Source organism: Anabrus simplex, chromosome 2 (genome assembly GCF_040414725.1).
Source record: "Anabrus simplex isolate iqAnaSimp1 chromosome 2, ASM4041472v1, whole genome shotgun sequence".
NCBI lineage: Eukaryota > Metazoa > Arthropoda > Insecta > Orthoptera > Tettigoniidae > Anabrus > Anabrus simplex.
In genome coordinates, this window is record NC_090266.1 from 778,102,930 (window position 1) to 778,126,564 (window position 23,635).

General features: G+C 39.0%; 1 protein-coding gene across 1 annotated transcript in view; it reads right to left on the bottom strand.

Annotated features, from left to right (window-relative positions):
• The window catches only part of LOC136863107 (short-chain dehydrogenase/reductase family 16C member 6), a 108,162-nt gene that overhangs the window by 82,277 nt on the left and 2,250 nt on the right, over window positions 1–23,635 (bottom strand). Inside the window, exon 2 of the mRNA XM_067139448.2 lies at window positions 11,335–11,479. Coding sequence (XP_066995549.2) covers window positions 11,335–11,472 — 138 coding nt within the window. The 5' untranslated portion in view covers window positions 11,473–11,479. The remainder of the gene's footprint in view (window positions 1–11,334; window positions 11,480–23,635) is intronic.

The window sequence follows — 23,635 nt, forward strand, 5'->3', positions numbered from 1 at the left end:
TTAGAAAGACTTTAGGTGGAAATTCAATACCTCATATTCTCACATATGAAAGACTTTGAAATCAGTAGTATTTATGCCATTTTCATGAACAGAATTCAGGAAGATTACTTTCAAACTTTTAATTTCAATGCCAGATTTGAATCAAAAATCATTAATCATTAAAAGAATTAATAAATTGTTTTGAAAAAGATTTTTTAACCATCTATTATTCGCTCTGCGAGTCTATCCTACTCTGTATCTGCTCCAAAACCAAGTTCCACTCCCTGAGGTCCTACTCATGCCCTTTGCCCACAACTTTTCCTGGTACAATATATACCATGTGTAAGTTTGATAAATTCGTGGACACCAATTGGTCGTAAAAATCGTGCTGTTGTACCACCATGAACCGTGAATTGCATAAAATATAAGTTTCTTGATCTTGATGGAATTTATCAAAGATTACGGGATGCTTTACCGGCCTAAGCTGCCGTTTAATTAGAAAGAGCAGTAAGTAGCCAAACTATTGCATATGTATTAGTAGAATTTCTCAAATCAGTTGTGTTTTACTGGTATAATTTCAAAACTTCAATGTACAAATACATGCCTCTATCAATGCACTACGTATGCCGCTAACAGCGAGTGAAGTATTTTATCAAACTCTATTCTATACTTCCGCTTTTCATAAACGCATCGCGTTAGGACAAAATCCAGCATTCTTGCACAATTCTCTTCAACGTGTTAGGCAGTTACACTCACAAATTATTTTTAGTTAGGGCTGTTAATTTATAATTTATTCGCACACAGTTTGCTTCAATGATAATAATAATAATAATAATAATAATAATAATAATAATAATAATAATTGTACCGGGGATCATCTTCCCCTGTTACTTAAACTGCTCCCCTTCTCTACGGCCATCTATGCCAACGGACATGAACTTTTAAAAACTTTCTTTTTCGATAGTGACATGGCTCTGACATCTAGTTTCTAATGATATTTGGGGACTAAAAGCAAACTAATAGCTTAGGAAATTTTTTTTTGTTATTGGTAAACCTTTTTTTCTGAGGATTGTTCTTTTGATGTACCGAAAGTGTCAATACTTCAGGTAGTCCCTCCTCTATTGTAATCTACCTGTCACATGCTTGTAATTATGTTCTCTAGCCAACCAAACCCGGGGATGTGTACGGAAATTCAGCCTATCAGAGTATTGTGTTTTAATTTAATCTGGAACTTTTCCCCTACGGAACTATTTAAGGAAGGCGTTTTAGGGTCATCTTGTCTGAATTGCTCCAGCTCTTGAGAGTGCGACTTGACGGAGGACAGAGAGGGCAAGGGGGGCAGGACCCGGCCGGATTGAAGAACATAAGGTAATTGCTGAATGTACCCTAACATGTGATCGTGCCTACGGTTAGTTCGATGGAAAGGTTTCAGCCGTTTTGTTAATTTCTAGCATGTAATTTTGTCTTTTTCGGTGGTTGAAATGTAGGACGTTCTGCACAGTCTTCGGAATCTATTTCTATCCCCGGCAGGGAAAATAATTTTTGTAAGAGAGCACAAGTGGTGACCCTCAGTTGTCTCCCCTTCAACTCTTGTCTTGGGTAACCGAAGTTTTTCAACCTCTGAATTATGAAAACCTTGTCTGGGCTTTTAAATTTTCCATCTTTAGTCACCCTTTTTCACATGGGATTAGCCCGTGTGTCATTGGGCCTTAAACCCACTTAGGTTCCCGTCTTTCCAGAAATTTTCTTAAGGAGAGCTGTTTTTTCACCTCCTTGCCTTTTGGTAATGGCCTGTTATGGGTAACGTTTTCCTTTTATACTTAAGGCCTTGTAGTATGGGTAATTATGACCCTGTTTATATGTATGATTCTCAGAGTATCTGTGTCTTCGTTTTGGTTCTCTTTGAGAATAGTAATTAAACCTATTATGGCAGGTGATGGTGGTGGTGATTATTGTTTTAAGAGGAAATACAACTAGGCAACCATCCTTCCTATTATGGCATCTTGCAATAGATATGCCCACTATGGGGCAACCACGTATGAACACTTTGCAGTGTGATCACCCTATGGGTTGCCTAGTGTAATTCAGAGTGTCAAAAGCAACTCATTTCCTGTTCCAGGCTAAACACTTGCATCTTTTAGCTGAGACTCCTATTAATTGTGCCTGTTAGGAGCAACTATGCTCTTTCATAATATTGTACCTTTCAGGAGCAATTGAGCTCTCTCATATGTAATTTAACGATTGGAAGTTTATCCCAAGTTATTTTGTATCTGATTTAAGACTTCTAAGTCCAAGGTAGTGCTAGAGTTAATGAGCTAGTTGTTAATATTTTCAACTGTTCTTTGTTATACTATTAAATTTATTTCTCTCTCAATTTTCAGAAAGGAGAGAAATAAAATTTCCAAATTTTTAAAAGTAAAATTTGCTCTAGCCATTCAACCAAGGCGCTTCCTATTCCTCCGTTATCCACTGAATTCGCCGAATAAATAATAATAATAATAATAATAATAATAATAATAATAATAATAATAATAATAATAATAATAATAATAATAATAATAATAATAATAATAATGGGAGGAGGAGGAAGAAGAAGAATAAAAATTGAACTCGTTGGCTGAATGGTCAGTGTAGTAGCTTGCAGTGCACTGGGATCTATTTTCGATTCGTGACTAGGTAGACGATTTTAGTCGTGTTCAGTTAATTCCTCTATCTCGGGGACTATGGTTTGCGTTCACCTTCGTTCACATTCAACACATCACACTACTAAACACCACACAAACAAGTAATACATCTTGGCGTAGTACTGAGCTTAATCTGCATTAGTGAGAAATGGCCAGGAATAATAATAATAATAATAATAATAATAATAATAATAATAATAATAATAATAATGTTGACGATCAGTTTTCCATAACCTGTTGCCTACTAAACAATCACTTTAGCATCTGACAGAGAAGAACATATTTATGAAATAGTTATGTCGATTCTACCTTCCTCGTCTTATTATATAAGGGCCATTCAAAATGACACGAATTGGAGGATATAAAATGAAACTCTGTACCATTACTTCAAAAGTTTTGCCCAGCACTGTTGAGGCACTTGTCCCAATGCGACACAAGGCGCTGAATGGCCGTCTCGTACAATTCCTGGTGCTGCGTTGTGAACCAGTTCCAAACGTACTGCTTGGCGTCGTCGTCAGAGGTAAATAATTTGCTTCTCAGAGCCTTCATGAGCTCACCTTGGATTTATGGGTGGCGGCGACCCTGCATGCTTCCACCGGACACTTCGTCATTTTGACTCGGGATCGAAGTAATAACACCATGTCTCGTCTCCAGCGACCAATCGTGACAGGAACTCACCCCGTTCCTTCGCATAGCGCAGCAGATGTTTAAATACTGTGAGGCACTCATTGGGTGCACTTTTAGCTGAATTTCAAACTGTCCTTAATGATGGTGTGAACAATTCCGACGCTCACTCCGACCTCTGCGGCAATGGCTGTTACCGTAATTCTCCGATCTTGCATAATGAGGACATCCACCTGCTGGACAATGGCATCGGTAATGCGGTATGGCGTTCCAGACCGTGCATCATCGGTTAACGACATCCGTCCTTCCCTGAATAACTTGACACTTGCAACGGACATGCAGTTTTCGTACCCTTCACTCCTTATCCTGTCAGGGAATGCTCTACATCCCCTTGCTCTTCTTTTGAAGCTTCCATTTCACTGTTGTCAGTACGACTGGGTTCAGTGAACGAACAAAGGGTGCGCATGCTCGCTCTGTCGTCTAGTGGTGTGCACCCATGTCCCTCCAGCGGCTAGATTCGGTCCTCTGCGCTATTGTATTGACCGCGCCTTCCCCCGCAGGCAATTACATTACAATCCTTTCAGCGGTTTTAATTTTATAGCCTCCAGCTCGTTTCTTTTGTGAATGCCCCCAGGAATTCATCTGGTGCTCATTTATGGTGTAGGATGAGTGATCCTCAGGGCCATATGCACCTCCGGAAGTGGATATCTCGTTTCTTAAATTTTACGACTTCCTGACGGGGATTCGAACCCACGTCCTTCCGGGCGAACCGAGCACGCCTTTACCGCCTCGGCCAGGCAGCCTTTTCTTTTTTGAATGACCCTCATAATATATACCGGGTCATAGCCACTATCTTTCCTACACACGTATTCCTGAAGTAAATTTTTATCAGGGCAACTGAACTTACTTAAGGGCTCACCATTGTGGCATTTTGTTATGAGCTCGAGGCACATGTGAATCTCTTACTTTCAGCGTTTTATTAATATAAAACCCCTTTCCCGACTAAACAGATCCTATAGTAACAAATTTCATGAGACACAATTCAAAGTCGCAAATAAGTAACCGTTTCCGATGACTAAGATGTTCCAAGCTCCTAAATATTACGATAATTATAGGGAAAGAATGCATGAACTTAAAAATATTAAAATGGACACATGTTAAACCATTCAAACTCAGTGTCTATTTTAATGTTTATTAGCATTTTCAATTTATTTGCCTAATGCTTCTCAAGCGAGTGATTTCGCGGTTTGGCTCACGTAGGTTTCAGCTTGCTTTCGGAAGATTGTGGGTTCGAAACCCACTGTCGGCAGCCCTGAAGATTTTTTAACCATGCTTTCTCATTTATCAAACCAGACAAATGCTGGGACTGTATCTTAATCAAGGCCACGGTTGCTTCCTTCGTACTCCGAGCCCTTTCCCATTCCGCTGTCACCAAAGACCTGTCTCAGTCTGCGCAAAGTAAAGCACAATTTCAAAAAATAGATTTAAGAAATCGATTTATAAATTTTGATATGGCTCATTTATGTTCATACACTAGACTTATACGCTTCCATTTCTGGCAAAATCCTGTCAGCTACTTGGACTTGTCGGGAGTAGGGGAATAAATTAATTGTGATTTACAAACCTGTACGAATATGTACCAAATTAGAAAATCACAAACTTCTCTAGTTTGTAAATAACGCGTTTTTAAAGAAAATTAATTCCATAACACCTTTAGGCTAAAGGCACCGAAATACATTTTCTTCACTTTCCTCCGTAATTGCTTTAATCGATCCCACCGGGTTTTTACACGTTTTTTTATGAATCATTATAAATAATCCTACATTTACAGCCTTCCTTTGTATCGCATTTAATTTTAACTAAATTTAGCTTGGAATCAAAAACTGCTAACAAAATATAGAAGAAATTAGAAGTCACAGTGCCTCTACTGTTGGCTGTTTGTGAGTGTAGATAAATATTTTCATTTAGAGCGTCTTCTAAAGTATCACAGCACCAGGCACTATTCATATCATGTATAGCCTAATGTGTACACACACACACACACACACACACACACACACACACACACACACACACACACACACACACACACACACACACACACACACACACACACACACACACACACACACAAACACACTCTTTTCATAATGTAACAAATAATTTACCAGACACAAGACAATACAAATGAACCTATCTGCAACAAAGTGCGGTCTGAAAACATAAGAATTACTTCTGTAAGAATATACGGGATGCGACAAGAAAGTTCGATGGATGAACCGTAATACATTACAAAGGAAACAGAATTTACAAACAAAATACCCTTAGCCTTCAAAGTACTCTTCACTCGCCATAATACATTTTTGGTAGTGTGTATAGAACTGCTGGAAAGTGGCAGCGATGTTTATATTTTGGAATCGATCGAAGCATTGATGTCAAACTTTCTAGGATGTCCAATATGTCAGCACAATGTATGCCCTTCAGGATTTCTTAGATGTGGGGGAAACAAAAAGAATTCTGCAGGTTTCAGATCTGGAGAGTGCGGTGGATGTTCGAGAACAGTTACGCGCTGCTTGGCCAAGACGTTGCACACACGGATCACAGTGTGTGGGCGGATGTTGTCGTGGAGACTCCACTTTCCAGTCCAGTACAACTCTGGCAAAACGCGCCTGAGGTGCTGCAGCAACTATTCCAAAATGTTCCTGTAGAATGTGACGTTGACAGTTTTTTTTGTTATTTGCTTTACGTCGCACCGACACCGTTATGTCTTACGGCGACCATGGTGTAGGAAAGGCCTAGGAATTGGAAGAAATCGGCCGTGGCCTTAATTAAGGGAGACCTACAGCTCCGGCATTTGCCTGGTATGAAAATGGGAAACCACGGAAAACCATCTTCAGGGCTGCCGACAGTAGGGCTCGAACCCACTATCTCCCGAGTACTGGATACTGGTCGCACTTAAGCGACTGCAGCTATCGAGCTCAGTCGTTGACAAGTTGATCCTCCAGTAAGAATTCCTGGTGGGTCATGCCATTTCTGTCAGAAAAGGCAATCAACATTGTCTTGATTCACAAATTTTCGATTCCACTCTATTTGGGTCTTGGAGAACCCGTCAAACATGATGCAATTGAATGTCGCTTGGTCTCTGGATCTAACTGGTAGTACCAGAGAAGATGGATTTCGGTCAGACGTGCCAATGAAATCTCGAGCCGACTCCATCCGTATTGCCTTCGTCTCATCAGTCAATGTGTGCAGCAGAAATGCAGAACAGATCTTCCGCTTATCCAGAGAGTTGTGAATTATGGTGTTCATACTGTCCCTGTTAATCCCTAATTCCTCTGATATCCTTCTAAAAGACAGTCGCCCTTTAAGCGCCAGCATCTCTCTCACTTGCACGACTTTTTTCTGCACTTTTGCTTGCTGACAGTCGATCCTGACGTGGCGCAAAATTACTAAAATTTCCTGTCCCTCCCAAAAGCCTTTGAACCATTCGTAAAAACATTTTGTTATGACTTCTCTTCCGTACACTTGCAAGAACATCGCATGAGCCTCTGTCGCGCCGTTTTTACCAGTTTGTGACAAGGATGTTTATGCGTTGCTCCATTGCATTATGACACAAATTATCACACCCGCTACGCTCGACTGGCCGCAGCAGACTAAAATGCTTCAGATCCGTGTCTTCAATGCTACATGAATCTTCTCGAGATATTTTTGTATTCACATGCGCATTCACGCAGTATTACCACACATTTCCATTGCGATATCAGTCGATTCACCGTCACATTTAGAAACACCTCGTATGTTGGTCGTAGTTCCGAGTACATAGTTTTAAGGATATATTCCTTATTGAATTCCACGTGACTTTAACCTAACATGCCTTGCAATAGGTCCTGCTATTTTATTTGATATACAAGCCTAATTAAAGCAATTTAAGACGACGGTTTCTGGTATAAGTTATTGTAGAATACATGTCTCGATAACTGCCTTCAATCTGCCTACAGGTTTACTGTCCATATCCAAGGCTGCTCTTAACACCAGAGCAGAGACGGTTGCATTTGGTGTAGTGCCGAAAATGGGAGGCAAATTGAGACTAATGACGAAAAGTAAAATATGTAGTCTTGACTATAATACAAAATATAATGCACTTGAAAACTATATATCACCCTTAATGTAACTTAAGAAGCTATTAATAATTTGGGCACATTCTATTAATATTTCCCTCGAATTTGCTTAATCGTCACACAAATCGATCAATACGAGGAATAAAATAATACGTTTCTAATCATATATAAAATGTACAACCTTCTTCGTTATTCATTCATTTGGAAGAACCAGACGGACTGATTTCGATGCCCAAAGTTTACATAGTACTGATAATGATGATGATGAAATGAAATGTCGTATGGCTTTTAGTGCCGGGATATCCCAGGACGGCTTTGGCTCGCCAGGTGCAGGTCTTTCAATTTGACTTCCGTAGGCGACCTGCGCGTCGTGATGAGAATGAAATGATGATGAAGACAACACATACACCCAGCCCCCGTGCCATTGGAATTAACCAATTAAGGTTAAAATCCCTGACCCGGCCGGGAATTGAACCCGGGTCCCTCTGAACCGAAGGCCAGTATGCTGACCGTTCAGCCAACGAGTCGGACAGGATGACGACGATGATGATGATGATGATAATATTAATATAATACTAATAATAAAACATTAAATCTTGTCGGTGAAAGTGTTGATCTGTGACTGATCTCGTAGAATCACTGCTGTTATATTTGAGTCAATTAACAAGCCACGAAATCAACGAAGTCGTAGAAAATAGGGGATAAAATGAACCATGCGATCTGAACAACAACATCAGGACTAGCGAATTGGGTCTAACATGTCACCGGCTGAATAATGTATGGTAATGTGGGGAAACCACTGTTGGACACAGATGAACAGTAGTGGTTTGAAACTGGATACTAGCAAATTATAAACCAGGACACAGCTTCCACGTCGGCTTCGTAAACTAACCTCTACAGTAAAATGCTTTATCTGAAAGGCTGTAAAATACGGTGGACATAGGTGACTCTAAGATAAAGCAAACACTGATTTATTTGACAATTTTCCCTCGCTCGTACAGAAGTGGTCACCGAGTCCCAGTCCTTATCAGGTCTGCCATTCTGAAATTAGCGATAACGTGAAATACCAATCAGGAAATGAAATTGATCATAAGATCTGCATTTATTTACAGTGAGAAGAATGACATTTGAGATGAATTCATGGTGTTTTTCTTGTGAACACCATGGGTTATGAAAGTTTATTTCATGATTGATATGTTCTTTCCTCCTTCTGAAGTTTCATAACTTGGCGAACGTGATGTTTGGAATAACTATTCATATTACATATGTATAAGTGGGGCGTGATAACAAAGTGGTTTCGTCAGTGGCTTGTCACCAAGACTATGATAACAATCTGCAGTCACATGAAACTACAAGCATCCTTGCATTGCTTTCAATATGTGCTAATACTTCTGTTATTATCACTTTTCAGTCGGACAATGCGTTTTGTAGTATGTACGAACATAATGAACAAGAACATAAGCAAATAGCATTCTTACAAAGAAAAGAGACACGATATTACTTTGTTTGCGTGACTGACGAGAAGCTAAAATGCGAAACCCAAATTCAGAGATATTAAATGAATAGCACAAACAGGATAGGAGCATCATTTATTCTTCCTCCGTTTTCCTGGTTCTGGTACTTCATGTAGGTTTTGGCCAAGTCGTACGGTCGGATGCTCTTCCTGATGCCAACCTTATTTGGAAGGATATATTCACTATTATGTATTTCTTTGGTAGTTAATAGTGTGGTATGTTGTGTGTACGTGAAGAGGTATGTGTAAAGAAGAACGCAAACCTCAGCCCGACTACGACTCGAACCTACGACCCTCTGGCATGAAGACTGCTACGCTGACCATGAGCCAAGATTCTCGGTACGATAATATCAAGTGCTTGGGAGATACGTACGAGATATCATCCTTCCTTCTTTAGGTACTTTCCCACTAGCGTGGAATTCCTTGAAAATGAAATATAAAAACTAAATGACGCGGAAGAAAGATATAAGAAGCTGTAAATGCATGTCCATTGGGGTGAGGTTGGTGATCATGGCTGTCATGTGTTAGTACCGCTGCCAATTCATGCTATCCAGATACGTCCAGTGGTAGAATTTCCATGTGATTAAAGACGTGTGTGGAACAATTCTAACTACCTGGATTCACGTCCATAAACACTTCATAAGGGTATGTCTTTGAAAACGGAGTTCATGAACTTACTTAAGTAATTGAAGCGTTTTCCACTGAAGCACTGTGGACAAATTACCTAGACCTTCACTATTACTACATTACCCCTGAACTGTATCTTTCGCCATCCGTGAACATTGTCTACAAAATGTATTTTGATGGTTCACACTTCTGTTGTACAGAATATTCTGTAAGACAGCAAACTCAGTTTCCTTGTTCCTCTGTACCTATTCGTGATTGTGATTTGTGTCCATAGAGCATCTCTTGAACCTCTAAATCGTAAGTGTGGAATGTATTACGGTACAAAATGTACGGAACACCTAGAACGCATTCCCTCACAAACAACTCTTTTATAGAGTGGAATGTCCACACGTGTATAAATTAATAAGTTATTAAACTTTCTTTTCTGCATCTTTGGCGTCTTTACGCACTGTAGCGGCGATTGGGCGGGGGAGGGGAAGGGGGCGAGAAGGAGCAGGCGCTTTCCCCCTCACCACGTTGTGGCGTAAACATTATATTTTTATTCCACCTTAGAGAGCTGGAACTAGGAATTATTTAAGAAAAAGCTATTTGTACAAACCTTGCCTTATCTGCTAATTCTTTCCGTTGTTTTCTTTAATTACTAACACAATTATTGGCGGAAATACGCACAAAATGCCGTTCGTTGTGGCTAACCGTTTTGTATAGCACTACGACAAGTAGTGGAGACCTTGCATGTGCAGTGAGTAAGGGTAGTACGGGTACATACTTTTTGCCAAGGTCGTGGACACTGAGGTATGATTTACCCGCTCGCCGCGCGCACTCGTCAGTTTGGCAGTCTCTCTAGTGTATGTTAGTTTCTTAGTGTGCATTCAAATATTAATGATTTTTAAATGTATGATCATGCCGTGGGGTTAGGGGCGCGCAGCTGTGAGCTTACACCCGGGAGATAGTGGTTTCGAATCCCACTGTCGGCAGCCCTGAAGATGGTTTTCCGTGGTGGCCCGTTTTCACACCAGGCGAATTATGGGGCTGTACCTACATTGAGTCCACGGAAGCTTCCTTTCCACGCCTAGCCCTTTCCTGTCTCCTCGTCGCCATAATTCCTATCTGCGGCGTAAAGCCAATTGTAAAAGAATATTCAATTGTGGTTATAATTTCAACGGGAAATAATACCAACTTTCCCTTCACTGGGCTAAATTCTTATTTGCTATTTAAATTCTTAATTGTTATTTATTAATTAAATGTATTTTACCTGCCCCATGGATTATTTTTGAGACCTGGTGAAAATTTTATTGCACAGCATTGAACCAAAATCTCAAAAAACTATTAATACATGCCGCGAGCGACTGTCCGGTTATTTTCTCTTCATATTTTGACGTAACTTGCCCGCTGGCAGCAGTGCCCGTGCAAAAATCAGTTAGTAGACATTCCATTCATCATTTGGGTCATGCGGAACAATTATAAGTAGAAAGTACGGCGCTCGCGAACCGCCTGGTATAATTGAGTACGTTCTTGTAGAATGATATTGTTTATTAGTGTGTGTATTTACAGGTATGTTATATTGTTGTATGATTTATAATTACAGTCTTCGACAGATTGAAAATCTTTAAAGTTAAATTACCTATTATATTTTAGTTGTATTAATGGGGTGATGTTTGAAAATAACATCGAAAGTAGCTGTTATTTAACGAGCTTTTCTCAGAAATATGTCAGAACCTCACTTTAAAGTTTTGTAAATGCTGGAGACGTGACTGAGTTCACTTCAATTAATGGAGTCAAGCTTACTTACCAAAACCACTTCTCCCTGAAGATTTTTCTCTTCTGGTGGAAACAGCTTGTTCAGTAAACACTTGAGTAATATGAAGGCACATCGAAGACATCCCAAGACGACCTCACCTATTAGGATTAGCAATTGAAGCCAGGTCATGATATTCCTGAAACGCCAACAGAGAAGATATTTAGGCCTATATCTGAGACTTCTAAAATATAGACAAGAATAAATAGAGTGCATACGGTCATTAACGTGCCAGAATAGGTTTGTCTCAAGATAACGATAATATTGCGCTTGATTTCAGTCTCCCGTGACGGGTTTCAGCGTGTTATATAACTGTTGTTATACAATGCTTCATTGACGACAGAAGGGAAAGAACGGTTCCTGGAGTTTGCCGTATCAAAATAAAAGACACAAAAGTTAGCTTCGAAGTTAGATCTTATATGTGACGCTCTCGGAAAATCGCATTTTTGCTTTATTTTATATTTTGATGGTGCATAAATTTGCGATCATTTCTCTTGAATGTCAGAAGTCTCTGGCTTAAGAAATGATCACTTTATGTCACTTTGAGTTTGGAAGACAGAATCTATTGAATTTCTAGAAAGTCGAATTGAAAATGGGGTATTGTACTCCGATCATATATTAAGGGTTTAAGAAAACCTGACTGTTTCACTGGTTAAAGGAATATCAGCTCTGCCTATTAGAAAAATAATAAATATTGAAGAGTTTTGGTCTCCAGAAATTAAATGTGTAAACCTGTTCAAAATTTGAAAGATGTGAAAGAGGAAGCTTCGGTCTTGAGGCACTCATATATGCAGGGCTCTGTCTTAAAATGCACAAATAAGATAAGCATAAAATAATGATTACAATAGTAGTAATACTAACGATAATAATAAGAAGAAGAAGAGTAGGAGGAGGGAGGAAAATAATAATAATAATAATAAGAAGAAGAAGGCTGGATATTTTGAAAGATCGTTCTGGAACTACACACACTCGGTATCCAATTAATGATTTATGGTACTAATCTCTCTTGAATCCTGTAATAGCAAAATTGAATTGTTGCCCATTTTTCTGGAATGTTCTTTATTACATATGGGTTTTCCTTTTGCGGAAACAATCCGTCTCGCTATTTGGCCCAGGTTCAGCGGCCTTAATGTTTTTTTTGCTAGGGGCTTTACGTCGCACCGACACAGATAGGTCTTATGGCGACGATGGGATAGGAAAGGCCTAGTAGTTGGAAGGAAGCGGCCGTGGCCTTAATTAAGGTACAGCCCCAGCATTTGCCTGGTGTGAAAATGGGAAACCACGGAAAACCATTTTCAGGGCTGCCGATAGTGAGATTCGAACCTACTATCTCCCGGATGCAAGCTCACAGCGCGGCCTTAATGTCGCCTGGCCGTTGGCACAACGAATTCCCCGTGTTTGCTGTGCAGTAGGCCTAATGTCGAACGTTGTCCAAAAGATAGTTCGCCTTTTCTGCAGTCATGCCTTTTACTTCCGACTTCTTAGGGGATTCTGAGGAAGGTTATCAGCCTTGCAAATCTTCACAATTACAGTTGAACAGTCCAATTTTCGTTGACACGTAATGACCCTGGGTATATATAGGTATATTTTTACAGTAAAAGGCTTGAAAGATGTCATCCTAGGAACTCTTTTCCAACCATGTTCCCAGTCGTAAATATTTATTAACAGGTAGTCAGTTTCTTTTCCGATGATGACAGCTTTGTTTAGTTTTGACTCAGCGGTGATTTCTTAAATGACCAAGACCATACCTGTCAATCGATACACCCTTTTCATGAGATCAAAAGTTCAGTCACAAGAAAAGAATTCGTATGACTCACTGGTAGAAAATAAATCGTTATTTATTCATGTAGATCTGACATAACTCTCCACATTATAATGATATTTTTAATTTGTTGCGTCAGCATGAAGAAGCATATCACAGCACTATGATCGGGCACCTGTTCAGGCAGTACACATTAGTTATAATAACCCGTTATAAAATATGCAGCCAAGTAAATGTCTATAATTGTAACTACATTATCTTGAAACACAAGCAGGTTATTTCATATTTTCGTACAAGGAAAAAAAGCAGAAATAGCATTTAAGAAACCATACCCCAAGTCGCCTATGCTAAATTTCCATTGCCACTTATTAATGTATGGTTTTGTTGGACTGCACAGCTTGTTTCTAAGGTTAACTTGAAGTCTTTCCCGCATGGTAAGGTCAGTGTCACTTCGTTTATCACGTAGTTCAAGGATCACGCTAAAAGATAGTGCTCAAATTTCAAAACTGATATTGCTCCCCTTTCCGGCATCATTGCCTCGTAGCGTAAAATATAAGGTGTTGTTTCCTGAAGAGCGTCACATATATACACTGGCGGAAAATGAAAATATTTCTCTTTTACAAGAACGTCTGATGACTAAATGAAATATTTTCGCCTACGCGTGAGTTCATAACCTAGGCACATTAACATTTGATTCTTAGTTCGAACTCATTTATTTTAAAACTTTGTTGTGGACTAACTTCCAACTATGGGTACTTGCCATCGGATTGGTAATATTTTAATATACATTAAATCCGAGAGTCTGTTCCTCACGATACATCTATCATAACAAATTATTTCCGTGCTCTGATCATACTAATCCAAATTGACCAAATTGTCATAACTGATGCGTGCACTCAATTAAAAAAGGTATTTTAATATAGACACAGTGCAACCAAATATCGTAATGTTCACAAATCAAACTATCCTCTCAACATATACCCCAATTCGTTATTATCATCGTTATTTGGTTACGCGAGTCGACTACGCTTCAGGATGCCAACAAAAGGAAGTACATTTTAATAATCGTCATGATTTCACTGAATTTTGGAGGCTTACGGCGGGCTGTTGCATAATGTTACATAATGTTTATTCCTTCCTTTTATCTCAATTTCAAGCGATTGTCTCTCATTAATCCTCTCTACATTGGAGGTTCTTCACATCATAGAAGCTATTCATCCAACTCCAAAATTCGTCGCAGAATTCATTCCTCTCCCTAAATTGGTGGCATTAATCGTCGCATAAATACATCGCTTACCAGCGGAAAACAGGTTCACTTCCGGAGCTATCATTTACACATTTTCACCAACATTACAATTATGATTGGGACACAACAGATAAATATCCATCACCAACCTATTTTCCTGCCCGAACATTCCTTTCTACACCTCATTCTTAAATTATGGCATTTCCATTTTAACAAGTAGAGCCAACTCCTGACGTAAAATTGGAACTCATTTTTAACATTTATTATATTCATCATCTCGCTAAATCAATCAGAAATTGCAGAGCACTAATAATTTCTCAAGTGTTTGTACTCTATTATTATTGTTATTATTATTATTATCTGTTTTTGTCGCCATTTATTTTGGTCTATACTTATTCTGAAACTCTATCATCAATATTTTCCATATCCAGATCACTCATTTAACACCATTAAATCATTAACATGTTTCATTGTGAAATCAAGCAATCGCGTCGATTTTACAAAAAACAAACATGTCCGCCATTTATATTATTAACAAAGATTTTACGCTGAGTCGTCCATATTGTATCGATCATTAATTTGCCTGTGCAAATCAAGCTAAACATTCAATGACTTTGGAAAAGAAAAATCCTATGACTGCGGAGAATCATCTTGGCGGGTAATCGTCTCTTTCTACCACCTACTCCTAGAATATTATTAACACATATTTACACTGAGATTGGGACCGTAACTAAACTATATAAAGGCACGTCTGGTTCATCACTCACCTAGGGAGGCTTGTTCGCATTCCCATAGTCTCCCGATGACCCCCTTACAATGAGGTCCACCCTTGCATGACAGGTTATCCCAAAGGACTATATGGTTTTACACTTGCAGCACCCATAATGAACACTTAATATCACTCGTACGCACCACTTAAAACACTGGCTATATTTTTTATATAAAACTGACACACGTGTGATATATTGCAAATGTAATTTTACAAATTCACGTTTCTGCACAGTTTTTAATTTCGTGTGGCTATTTCTAGCCGAGTGCAGCCCTTGTAAGGCAGACCCTCCGATGAGGGTGGGCGGCATCTGCCATTTGTAGGTAACTGCGTGTTATTGTGGTGGAGGGTAGTGTTATGTGTGGTGTGTGAGTTGCAGGGATGTTGGGGACAACACAAACACCCAGCCCCCGGGCCATTGGAATTAACCAATTAAGGTTGAAATCCCCGACCCGGCCGGGAATCGAACCCGGGACCCTCTGAACCGAAGGCCAGTACGCTGACAATTCAGCCAACGAGTCGGACATTTCTGCACAGTTAAGACTAGTAATCAGGCTTGAGCATGCTAGTAGAAACCTCGAAAATATGACGCCGGTCGACCTACCACAAAAGTCATAAAAACGTCGTCATTCTCTCGGTCAGTAACGATAAAGGTAGCCTTTATGTCCTTCTCAATGCTCACAAATCAGTCCCGTTATATTCAACACACCTTGTATAAATACCGTTCTCTCTAGAAACGGAGTAATTACACTAACACACTCAAAAGTCTCATAATAATTCGCGCCTAATAATGTTTTGTTCCATTAGACTGTGTTTCACCACTCTATTCAGTCTGCGGTTATAACAGATCCTGAAGGATGTTAATTCAAACACAACTCGAGTACAGAATTACTATCACAGTCGTATTTTACACATGTTCTAGGGCTTCAACGTTCGTACACAAACCTTTCATTTAGCTACGTCAATCCGTGACTGTTCGATATAATGTAAACACGATTCAAAGAATCACTTAAAGAGTTACTCGTACAGGGTAAGCTATTCACAGCTTCATCACTCTAACTCACTTTCTTTGCTATATAAAGTCCAATGAGTCCGACGCGAATCGGCACAGACACACCGTTAACAACTTAAGGGGAGTACGTACCTCAATGTTTGCAAAAATTTGCGAATTTAATTTTAATATATTTTAGTATTCTTTGGTATGTGTACAATAGAGCACAGTTTTTTATATCTGTGAAATCGCGTTACAAGTGCCCATAATTTTGATATTCCATGGCCCCTCCCATTTATAAATGCCACGCCCTCTTCTGACTGTAGGCTGGGTTTTACTTCTTGATAACTTTATAGTTCTAGGAAATAAAAGTCCATTAGTGAACCGCATAGACTATGTTGGAGCTTGTCATCAGTCGAAATCGTACGAAGAAAAGTTGCCCACAGAAACAAATATCCAAAATAGCACAAACGGTATCAGTACTGAAACTTGTCCAAGATTAGACAGAAAAACAGAACAAACTAATATGAAGTTTTTCAAGACATAATTATACCGTACGATGTACAGATAATATCTAGGATCTGAATACGTTTAATCCACCTGCACAATTTTTTACAGGTAATCTCTTTAATCCAAATTCAAGTTATAGCAATTTTAGGCTAGATTTTTCTTCAAGCTTTTATATAAGCTAAGCTTATTATTTCGGGTTACTGAGTTGCTTGTCGTGGTTCTTGGTGCACGTATAATAAAGACAAGGAAACCTACGAACTCCATGGACTTCCAGGAGGAGTGATGCTTCTGATTAAGCCCATTTATAAGGATCTTGCCCATCCCGATTTATTGAAGAAATGTTTGCATGGGAAAACCCAAAATGTAAACGAGTCTTTTAACAGTGTTATTTGGAGCCGTGTACCGGTACCTAAAAATATTTTTGTTGGATATAAAACCTTAAATTTTGGAGTACATTATGCTGTTTTATCATTTAATACGGGAAATTCAGGCAGAATGAAAGTTCTAGAACAGCTGGGGATCCAACCAGGGTGGAATTCGCTCAGTGCGTTTCAAGCTTTTGATGTTCGTCGGACCAAAATGGAGGATAAACAACTGTTTACGGTGGAAGCCAAGATAAGTAAGTCAATGACAGCAATGAAAAGGAGTCTGGAGGACAAGTAGAATGAGGAATATGCAACAGGAGGGTTCTAGACTACACGTCAACTAAGATTTATATAAGCTAAACTTTAAAGTTAATTTTCTCTGCTTTTGTTTTTGTCCTTATATAGGTACGCTGAGTCAAAAAAACTATAAAAGGTAGAAATCTGAAATAATTATCAGTGATACTTCCACACATTCTCTCTGTAAAGCTACCAGGTTATTTTAGATATGTTAATATATGAGACCAGAAAAAATTATTATTACTCAAATTTTTCATGAACATTTTTAAAATTTGGAAAAAATTCCCAAAAAATAACCATGTATCTAATCCTAAAACTAAAGACAGCACTGTAAAGAACAAAGTTCATACAATAACGCTATAAAGTTTCAAATCTTTAGGACAAAGGACCTTTTACCTGAGCGTACCTAAAAATGGAGAAATTACCATTGTCAGCATAGGCAGTACGTACTCCTACTAAAGAAAATGGGACTTTATCGGTCGCTGATGAATGAGACACGCACCCTCTGCCGATCAACTGAAAAATAAGACGCTTTGTTTTGGGGTGGGTGGTCTTTTATATCTTCTACCCTCTCTCTTCTAGTTCGCTGTCTTGCGAAACAGGGCTATGAGATTCACAGTTAGAATGCTATGTTCTTGCGTGTCTATTTGATTCTTAACTTAATCCTTCCAAACTCAATCACACTTCAAATAATTGGTAAGAATTCGAATGTGAACCGGGCGAATGCTGGTTCAAATCCGATCGTGGCTTATATGAATTTTCAACTTGGCGTGGGTAGGTTTCGACTTCCATTCCGGCAAGTAGTTCGATTTACGTCTCAGGTGAACTGCTAGTTTCGGCGTAGTAACTGCTCTTCGTCCTGCATAGTAATTTATTCAACTTAATATCACTGCAATATTGAAGCTAGGAAATTCAGTATATTTTCAACAGATAACCCGAAGTATCCATATTAGCCAACTTTTGGAAATTCTGGGAGATAGCTATTTTCTTTTTGGCGCCGAGAACCAATGAGTAGCGTTAATTTTTCATTGATGGAACCCGCATGATATCCTGTTCTAAGGGATGACAAATAATCGCCTTTTCCGTCCACTGATTGCGCGCGCGCTCTCTCCCTCTCTCTGCTATATTCCGTATTAGGAATTGGCATGTTGTCATCTTGGCATATCCGGTGTTGACTTAAGCGCTAGGAGACTTACATAATAGGTTATCACCTCCTTGGAACAGCAAATGCACTGACATTACTTCCTGAAACATAGAAATCTCAGGTTTCACAGAAAAATGCTAATTCTTTCTGTATCACGTTGAGGACTTATTCTAGCTTAAATTTAGTAATTATGTATGTATGTATGTATGTATGTATGTGTGCGTGTATTTAAACCTTTAGGGTCCTTCGTAGGATACCTCCCTTCCTTACCTACCAAGAAATCGGTATGAGAACTTTTTCTTGGGTCGTTGACGAGTTCTTCGTCACTTTCTTAGGCAAGAGGCGGGTTTCAGTAATTTAAACTAATGTCTACAATGAGTGGAGTCGAGCCAAAATAGATGGATGTTTATTGACCACATGCGATAAAGTCGAAATAACTTGTGACATTACACAACCTCTAATCAACGAACTCAATCTTGTCCGTAAAAAATAGCAATAACGATGATGAGAGACGCTGGCTTTCGAGACTTTAACCTAATTGCCTGAGGGGCATCCATACTAGAAACCACCGTCCTAATTTGATTATAAAATAAAATAAGTCTGGTGTTCCCTAAGATTGGTTTCCATGTAGGACTGCATGTATCAACATAGTGATTCCTGATGATCCAGCCACCGTAACACGAGCTCTGGATTCTTGGTATAATTAAGGCAGTCCAATCGGAATGTGCCATACAGTGGTTGTACGGAATAGACCCTTAATTGAATCGATGTGACCTGCGACTAAGTCATGGACTCACATCTAACGTTGTGATATGCGTTAAAGTCATTGCGGGTGATGACCGCAAGGAAAATGATGCTATAAGGGCAGATGGCCCTAATGTACATCAATGAGGTTGATGACCCCATGACCATCCAAACTTCTAAGCTGAAGGCTGAACACAATTAAGTAACAGTAGTTGATGACCAAGGTTTGCACATTAATAAATCCCCAGCACATCTCATGTTCAACAAATCGAAACCAAACCAAAACAACAACAACAACAACAACAACAACAACAACAACAAACGCTCACAACAATGGTGGCAGTGAAGTCCCTCGCCATCTGACATGTCCCCTTAACCGTTATGTTAATCAGTTGAAATTTCCCAGCAAATAAAACAAAGATTTCCATAATACATTTTCAAGTCACTTGGTTTTAAGCTAATTCTAAAATACGATTCCACTGAATTTAATAAATTAATAAATTAAGTAATCTCATAATCCTAATTAACAACAAATTTTATCTCTCCCGGACGAAGTAGTTTCTTTAAACCCCGTAACTGTTAATTACATTTTCGTTATCACTCGGACCTGTTTGCCACAAACATTCCTTTGATGAAAAATATTGATCCGCTATTATTTGTGCTCAAAGTTTTCTTCAGCCGGAAAGCGAAATACATTGTCGTAATTCGGCTTCTCGCTGTTTTGGTTTCCCAAATAAATAAATAAATAAATAAATAAATAAATGACTACCAGTACCATGTATTTATGTCATGACGTCATTCAACAAGTTTACATTATAACACTAATAATTATTAAGAAACTAGCTTGGATAACCCAAACCTTATATCCTATAATCTGCATAACTTTATACACAAGGCAAAATAAAACAACCCACGTCAAATCGCTTATAACGCCTACGGTTATCCCTTGGACTAATTCCGGCACCTCCTTTGATATGATTATGGTCGGTGAGGCTCAAGTCTCGTAATGCACCTCACCCAACTCTAGGCTGAATGTACTACTGCACACCGTGTGCTCCACACGCGTGACCTCATATCACATGAACCTACATTTGTGCCATGTAAACCAACAACACCACAACACAATCACGAACTCTATAGATTGACAGCTATCGTGACGTTCAAATAAAATAATCGCAAAACTTTGGACAACCCTCAACACGAAACAATATCATTTCAGATTCTCAAATTTTAACATCCCCGAAAATGGTTATTTCTAACATAACATAATATCGTGTCATTTCCGTCGCCTCGATTATAAATCTCAAGTCTCTACTAAACGACCATCTTCTAAAATAATGAAGTCTAATTCCAAACCTTCACTACAAATGACAAAATCTCATTTACAGTTTTTTTTTAACAATCAACTGGCTCGACCACCCAACAGCTGGCTTTCTAACGGGAACGCGACTTCCTCGGTATCTCTTTATAAAAACACACGCTATCTTGATCTGTATGAAATGAAAACCTCGCCTCACTGACAACTCGCAAGAAATACGATTCTTGACCAACATAGACTATGCGAAGAGATTTAATTTAAAACGTCACTTGAAATATTCTTATCCATCACGGTCTTTATGGATTCACGTGTAATCCTAATTATGGAATGACACCATTCCAGTATAATTAAACTACACAGAATAATGTTGCCATTAATGCTTTAACGGCCCGTACTTATAGACATGATATTGTATAGGCTTTTGGGCTTGTGCCGTGTCAAGAAAAAATGTGAAATTATTAACGTTTCGCAGAAAACTATTCTCTGCGTCCTCAGAAGGATTTTCGACTGTCCACGAGAAAGGTTCTTTAACAATGACACTTTTGAATTTGGAACGTTATAATAGAAGTGGAAATGGTATGTTCATTCACCATCAGATGGCCCCTAGGACGTGGCACAACGCTAGCGTTCGAAGCGGAAGCTGACCGAACCATCAGACTAAGCGGTTCACATAACGTGTTTGCGTGACATATGACAGGTGTAAGACATAGACATAAGCCTGGAATGAAACATCTGGCGACGAGGAACGTACAAATTTGGAAAACACCGAGACGAAATAACAATAATGAAGGGACAGGGCCAAAACCACCTTCCCTTCTTGGGACTTACACAGCACAACCGATTTTTATGTTAGTTTGAATAACTTGCGGTCGCCTTAAGTTAACGGAAAACAATGCGAGATTGCAAATGGCGCGGTGTTCCTTTATAAATTTCACTCCCACTACCATGTCACCTGCATTTACCGGCAAAAAATTCACTTTTTCCACCACACAGAAGTGTAATTATGGCTGATTACCACATAACACATAGTTGGTTAGTTTAGTAGCGGTCTTGATTATATATATTTAGGGTTTCTTTTAACCAACTGAGTCGTTAAATTAACTCATAAGGTAGGCACTATATTTTGGTCGATGTAAGAGAGTTTAAGCGAACAGGCGGGCCTTTCGACAATTTTCCTTCCGGAGCTACATAGCGGTCTAAAGTCTTTACCATTAACAACCAAATTGTTCCACTTACGATTTATTGACGTTTACTATGTCAGTTTCTTCGCCAGTTCTTCTTATATTGTACTTTTACTAAAAAATGTTCCGCCAAATTTCTTCGTATCGCTGAAAATTCCGCACGTGTGTGTGACGTAATTTCTGTAGCGTGAGAATGAGAATTACCACCTTTTCTCCACGTGCCGTCTCTGGGCAGAGATAAAAATGCCGCTAGAGCTCCTCATGATTTGTAATTTATATGGGGCCCAATGTAATGAATTTAATATTCTGGTCCCTTATTTCTCAAAGGTCATGGGATCAGTATGTACATATGTATCCGCCCCGTCAAAATTGTGCTTTCCGCTGAAGTCATTTTGTTTGTTTTCCTTTTCACCCTGTACGGTATAGTGTGTGTGTGTGTGTGTGTGTGTGTGTGTGTGTGTATTGAGAGAGAGAGAAAGATCACGTGATATGCTGGCCCGGTTCAAGGATAAACTGGTTTCTATGGAGTGTGCGCGATGTGAAACTTTCTCAGAAGCATGTGAACCAATTATGAGAAGCAATTGTGTAGTAAATCGCCAATCGTAATGTTTCTAAAAGCCACACCTCCAACCCCATGTGTATTTAATCCCAGTGATACTGCCTAAACCCTCCCTTTTTCTTCGTGACATTCACCGAGAGAGCCAAGTTCAGTTTCCTGTGAACGTGAAATATTAATTCTGGTCTGGCAAGGACTTTCCGTAATTTCCATTTGTCAGTTTCAGCTTATACTCACTTCATTCAGAAGAGGACTACAGACGCAGGATCGAACTACAGTACCAGCTTTACAATGTCATCTGTAAATCTAAGAGGACCACTTCAGCCAACGTGGGATTCAGCATCAACTATGAACATGTGGCACTAAACGTGTAAGCATCGCCAGCATCGAAGGAAGGATATGAAGGGCAAAGCAACCTAGCAGACCACAGACGGAAATCGAATTTCATCATAAAATTTAAGTAAAATGTTTTAATATTATCTGTCCATCTATTTAGAAAATTTAACCATCTTCTTCAGTAGAATAGTAGTTCGGTTAGTTATGAATAGTTTTTAGATATCTTCTACCTTCATTCCGACCCAGGTATAGATATATTTGAGAGTGAACCGTGTATTGTGTTCTATTAGACTAGAAGTACAGTAGTGTGTCTTCTAAAATATTATTACCCCAGTACAATTCTTAAAATAAGACTTTTATTATCATTACCCTCCCGGATAAGTGAGAATGTAAAAGAATTATTTCTGAATCTTATGGAACAATGTGGGATAAATTCTAGTTTGTGCTTCATTCACTGCATTGCCACGCAATATTGCAGATTGTGTCATCTTCCAGAAATTTTTTATTTCAGACGTCTATGGTAGACTTAAAATCAATGTTAATAATAATAATTAGAAATCATGTTAAATGAAAATGTAATGGTCGTGAGTGAAAATACGTAAGAATAATACTGCAAGAGTTGTATACCGGTTATGAAAATATGACTCATAGCACATAGCCATAGCCTAGAGAAATATCTTAATTGGAGCACAGAAGGCTAGTGAGCAGTGAGTCATCTAGTGTCGAACGAGAGGACTATAGACCAACGGTAAATTATTCTTAAATTCAAACCTTCATTATTAGAGAAGTCTTGCTCGTGAACAGACGAGATTTTCTTCTGAGGACGAAGACCAAAGTTCTCCATGAAACGCGGAGACTTCACCTGCTTTTCCGACATGGCAACAGCCCAAAAGCGTAATATCATGACTATCTGAAATAAACTTTATCTCACTGGCAAGACACGAACTGCACAGTAATTTTTACGGTTGCATTATTATGGTTCGTAACGATTTCTTCACCCAGCTCTCGCTCTATGTGAGTTTGAGCGGAAATTATCATGAATTTCATAACGGTTCAGTGAGTTGTGATGACATTTC